General features: G+C 42.2%; 2 protein-coding genes across 2 annotated transcripts in view; both read right to left on the reverse strand.

Moving 5' to 3' along the window:
* Window positions 1-1202: 1202 nt before the first annotated feature.
* LOC134453949 (uncharacterized) lies at window positions 1203-3851 on the reverse strand. Its single transcript, XM_063204695.1, has 5 exons — window positions 3568-3851; window positions 3121-3242; window positions 1861-2092; window positions 1516-1662; window positions 1203-1222 (listed from the first exon to the last, which is right to left on the reverse strand). The coding sequence occupies exons 1-5, from the start codon at window positions 3761-3763 to the stop codon at window positions 1203-1205; spliced, it is 717 nt and encodes a 238-aa protein (XP_063060765.1). The 5' UTR covers window positions 3764-3851.
* LOC134453950 (uncharacterized) overlaps window positions 3837-5000 on the reverse strand; it is a 1347-nt gene continuing 183 nt past the window's right edge. Inside the window, exons 1-2 of the mRNA XM_063204697.1 lie at window positions 4978-5000; window positions 3837-4721 (exon numbers count right to left, since the gene is read on the reverse strand). The exon at window positions 4978-5000 is cut by the window's right edge and continues 183 nt beyond it. Of these exons, the coding sequence (XP_063060767.1) occupies window positions 3837-4721; window positions 4978-5000 (908 nt within the window). The remainder of the gene's footprint in view (window positions 4722-4977) is intronic.

The raw sequence follows: 5000 nt of genomic DNA on the forward strand, positions 1-5000 counted from the left end.
GTTTCAACCACACAGTTGTATGGACTATTGTTTTAGCGATTTTTCCAATATGCATATTCATCTCAGTACATTCATTCATAATTTATGAACATTGGTTTTGATTGTACCACCTGATGTCTTAGTGCCCTCCACCGATCGAAGCTTTTCTCCCCCTTACTGTTTATCTGTAGCCTAACCATTATCATCTGTATTGTAGGCAACATCGGCTGGTTGCTTATCGAATCATCTTGGAATGGTCATTGGGAGGTTTACGTCTCGGGCCAGGCTGCAGAAGGGTCATTCCGAGCTGCATTGTGTCTCTCATAAGAAGAAAATATCCATCTCCCACTGGACAGTATGCTGGATTTACCGAATCGGAGCTTCTGAACATCATCTGACCCTCGGCATAACATCACCATGTACATTGTGTTTATCTGTAGTTCTACTTTGCATCTAATGCTCTGTAGTTATGAATAAGACAACGAAGTTGTACGTAGTAGCAAGCTATGCATGTCATAGTATATACATCCAAATCTGTTGCACCTAACCTGTTGTGTTTACCGTCATCTTTACCATAGCTTTTGGTAATCCATGTACTTATTTGGTATTCATGTAGTAAGTTACCCATTCCATACATGCTTGCAGCATTGTGAAAATCCTCAAGGACAATTTGTCAACATTCAATTCAAATTTTCTACTCAAAATGATCACCATCATTTGATGGCTATTGTCAATAAACTGTAAACATTTTTCAAGTTACTCATTATTGCCTCCGATGTCCTTATTGTCAATATTTTACATGAAGGAAAAGAGAATAGTTTTACTTGAACTTTATTGCAAATGAGGAAAAGTGTGTCCGAATATATAGTGTGTACATCATAGCTATAATCATTCATTCAGTAATAAACAAAAAAGGAAAGAGTGAACGTTTTATAATGATGAAAAGTCTTCAGGTAATCAGGGTGTCACTATCCATAAAGCACCACAACTTATGCACCACTAATACGGCTTGGCTCTGACATTTCCAAAACGACTTGTCCGTCTTGCCAACAAAACAGCTTTCTCTGGTCTTGGGACTGTGGCGATATTGTGCAGCAGTCTTTTGCGGTGGGGTGCCTTGTTGCGCTGAGTGTAGTCAATGGAAGGGTTGTCTCTCATTTCCAGTACACTGTTCATTATGTCTTTTCGGAAGTTCTGTGTTGTCTTTGTGTAGATAGGCTTTGTCACCCAGTCCGCTGACTGTCTTGAGAAGGAGAATTGCCAACGGAGGTCACCTGGAATATAGAGATGATAATGTGTTATTGTAGTGTATTATGTTATTACCTGTCCTGTTCGATCATCATGCATGCGTTCAGTAGGTGATGGCAGTGATGTAACACAATGTGAAACTGGTAAGGACGACTGACTGCACTATCAATATGTTGCAATAAATCCAAATAATTTATACATTTTTCAAGGTACAAGGAGGCCAGTAGCCTCCTGGAACTGAACTCTTGTCGAAATCAGAATCTTCACAATCTGTAAGCATTGTATTACCTTCTTTAGTCGTAGCCTGTTGTCTGCCAACATTTTCATTGTGATCCATGATTGCCAGCTGTGTCCGTGCCCGCATGGAGTCATATCCAAAATGCAGTCTTTTAGGGACATATTTCAGCATGACAGAGTGGAAGGCCTCCAGAGTTCCTGTATTACAAATACATGCAAAACAATGTATGTAAGAAAATCATTGGGAGAGGAGGATGACTGAAATGCTTTTTCCCTCAGGACACACTAGACTGCAATGTTATTGAAAATGATCACCCTATGAATGTGCAGCTCTATTCCGCCAAGCATTTAGGGGGAAAGAAGGGATACAAATGAAATATGTAAAACAGTATGTACCTGTGTGCTTGAAAAGCGCCATCTGCCTCATGTCTTGGAGGAGATTCTTGTTTGTGACAATGTCTTTGAGGGCCAAAAAAGCAGGGGACTGAGGTTCAAGCCATCTTTTCTTGTCTTGCTGCTCCTCAATGGACAGGGCTGGGTGATGGCAGGTATACGTAGTGCCGCCTTCCTCCCACCGATGCACTCCAATGATGTGATGAAGCACGGAGCACCATCGAAGGATGCAAAGCTGAAATGGTGAAATAAAAAAATGACTGTTAATGATGGGCAAGTGAAGTTTCATGGTACTCCAACAGACATAACTTCTGTGCACTGATGTGTAATTTACTATGTTCATTACAGCAGTTGGAGATAAAGACAACGTTTTACTGAGTTGGACCAAACCAGATTACAAGCCCAGACTGCTTATGGGGGCACACTCTCTCTCTCTCTCCTTGACCATCCCCATGGTGAAAGGTTGTGAGAAATAGGTTTCATGTTATTTAGTTCATATCTTATTTCTGTCACCATCACTAGAGTTGTTTGTCTTCCTCAACTACACGTCTGCCCCTAAACGACTGCCTAAGCACCTATTGTCCCTATAGGTGTGAGGTCCTCCTTAGGGGACTGCCCGTCTCCCCAGGTGATGGCCCAGGGCAGGAGGGGGACACCCCCTTCTGTTTATTTCTGGTAGATAAAGGTTTGAAAATTCCATTTCGTGAACGTTGGTAACACTGAAATTATAAATTACTGCATATTTGTCACGGGCAGTCCCATGGGGACTAGGCCTCTGGTCCTGTCATGTGTATAATACCAAAACCTATAAACAATTTAGAGATATTTTCTGAACTGCCTGCAAAGCTGTCTCTCTCCTTTGACACGTCATAACAAGAATAAAAGCCTGGATCAAGATTGTCCATCAAACACTGAGTCTTCAGAATTCCGTCTGAAGTATATAATTACTATCGGTTATGTTGACTGGAAAATCCAGAAGTCGGGAGGTTAACAAATACATGTTCTATGCTTCATGCCACACACAAGACCTGAGGCATTTTGAAGTGCACAGCCGTAAAAACGTGTATCCATATTGAGGGAGCCACAAGGTCTGTTTGCCAATATCAGAGACACTCTTGACCGTGTCAACTTGCAAGATTTGGAGTATCAACAGACTAATGGCCCATCTCATTCAAGCTGTGAGAGAGAAGCCTGTCTGACTTCCACCCCCGGCCCCCAAGATCACACCCACTGACATTCACAACCCCCACTGTCCATGCTCACCTCCTGATCACCCTTGGAAGTATCGCAAGACCAATAAAAGTGGTTGGTAATGGCTCTGAACCATCCAAGCAGCTCTTTCTGACCCCGTCTGTTTGATGCCGCAACAATTTTCTTCTTGATTCCTGAAGAAAAAACACACAGAAAAGCAATCTCACAATTTGTAAATAAACAACATACAAAAGTGAACAAGATTATTTGACAGTACAGTAGTTTAGACAAATGTATGCTGGCCCATCTTTGTAAGTTGTCCTCCTAGGGGAGAAATGCGCAGTACATTCATACACCACATAGATGCAACGTCCCCACATTATCAATAAATATAAATGCTTCACCTATCACTTACACCAGCCCACAAACAGGAAATACAAACAGTCATGTTCTACACATCGGCATGCACGTCGTGACTGTGTAATGCATAACATAGGTTGGCATTGTGGAGCAACTTACCCTTTACAACATGCCAGGGATCCAACTCGTGCCGGATTTGGGGATGTTCTTCTCTCATCAATTTCCGGACCGATGGTGATCTGTCTGTCGTCATCACAGCTATATCCACCCCACAACTCAGCAGTTCATCCAGGCCCCTCTGAAGTCCCATGACCTCCATCGCAACAGAGCTGCTTGCTTCTGTCACCTGTGGCATAATGGATATTCAAAAAGAACCATATCTCTTTTAGATCATGTGAAATAAGCGTTGAACCACATAGAGATTTAGTTTAGCAAAAACATATTACCTGGACCAGTTCAAAATGCACTATTTCCTTTGTGGTGTCACTTTGGAAAGAGTAGGTGGAGTATTTGGCACTGAAACCTTGAAAGAAAAACAAAATCGGTTCAGTATCAAGGATTGGGTTGTTATGATGAAGAAAATTAATGTGAAACAAGTATCTATACAGATTAGAATTGAATTTACCTGGACTGTCACACCTTCCGTCACCACAGAGTTCAAGCCCCTTTCCGGATTTGGATTCTTCAATTAGGCGGGACATTATTTGGTCATGTTGCTTCTGGTACACAGACTGTATGGCAGGTAGAATATATGCCCTTTGCATGGCATAAAATGTTGTATGTGCTGGAATGGAAATGTTCACGAGCTTCGCCCAGTCAGCTATGTCCGTGTATGTGGATCCAGTAAAGACTGTTGAGGCACAGATCAGCAGATTATTCTCAGCCACACCACGGCGATCGGGACAGGATTTCCATTCACCAGAGTGCTTCCCACACGTCCAGTTTATTTTTATTTGGCTGCCGTTGGTGGTGATTGTAGTTTCTGTCAAAGCCCTGCACTGAAGACATGACCGAAAAAGTTGGAGGATGTTGGACTCGTTCACCACCCATTTCCTTTCTGTCCATGGTTTGTCTGAGTCTGCATAAACAACTTCTGAACAAGACCCAGTCCCTGTAGTGGAAGACGACTGTGAATTTGTCAAGACGAAGCTGGTGTCTTTCACATCCATTTCCCCTAAGCTCTTGCTGAGATCTGTAACGTCCAGTTCAGCCTCCGCCTCACCCTCCTCTTCACTCGGGATACTCGGCAATGATGAAGATGCAGACAGGGGAGCTATAACCGCTTTTGATGTGGACGGTACAGACATCGGTTCCTATTGCACATAAGCATATAACAAAAGATTTTGTCAGAGTAATAATGAATGAAAAAAACATTCAAAAAAAGATGTAGGGTAATACTGCAAGTAATGCAACATATTACTCTTGTGCATGGTGCCAAAAAGTTTACCCCTGTGGCTCACACTTCCCATTTCATTTTTTTTTGTATATGTGGAAATATTTTGCCTATGGGAATACTGTATGTTTAAACTGCGGAAACAAATACATGTTGAGTATTGAAAGTGTGCTTACCACTGGATTAGACCATGATGGCG

This window comes from Engraulis encrasicolus, chromosome 8 (assembly GCF_034702125.1).
Source record: "Engraulis encrasicolus isolate BLACKSEA-1 chromosome 8, IST_EnEncr_1.0, whole genome shotgun sequence".
Classification (NCBI taxonomy): domain Eukaryota; kingdom Metazoa; phylum Chordata; class Actinopteri; order Clupeiformes; family Engraulidae; genus Engraulis; species Engraulis encrasicolus.

Bases quoted from the DNA above. Each gene is read 5' to 3' on its own strand.
- LOC134453949 (XM_063204695.1), bottom strand. From the start codon at position 3,763: ATGCCACAGGTGACAGAAGCAAGCAGCTCTGTTGCGATGGAGGTCATG. The intron at 3,243-3,567 runs GTAAGTTGCTCC...TTTTTTCTTCAG, and splicing joins TCCCTGGCATGTTGTAAAGG to GAATCAAGAAGAAAATTGTT. The intron at 1,223-1,515 runs GTAATACAATGC...CTCCTTCTCAAG, and splicing joins ACAGGCTACGACTAAAGAAG to ACAGTCAGCGGACTGGGTGA.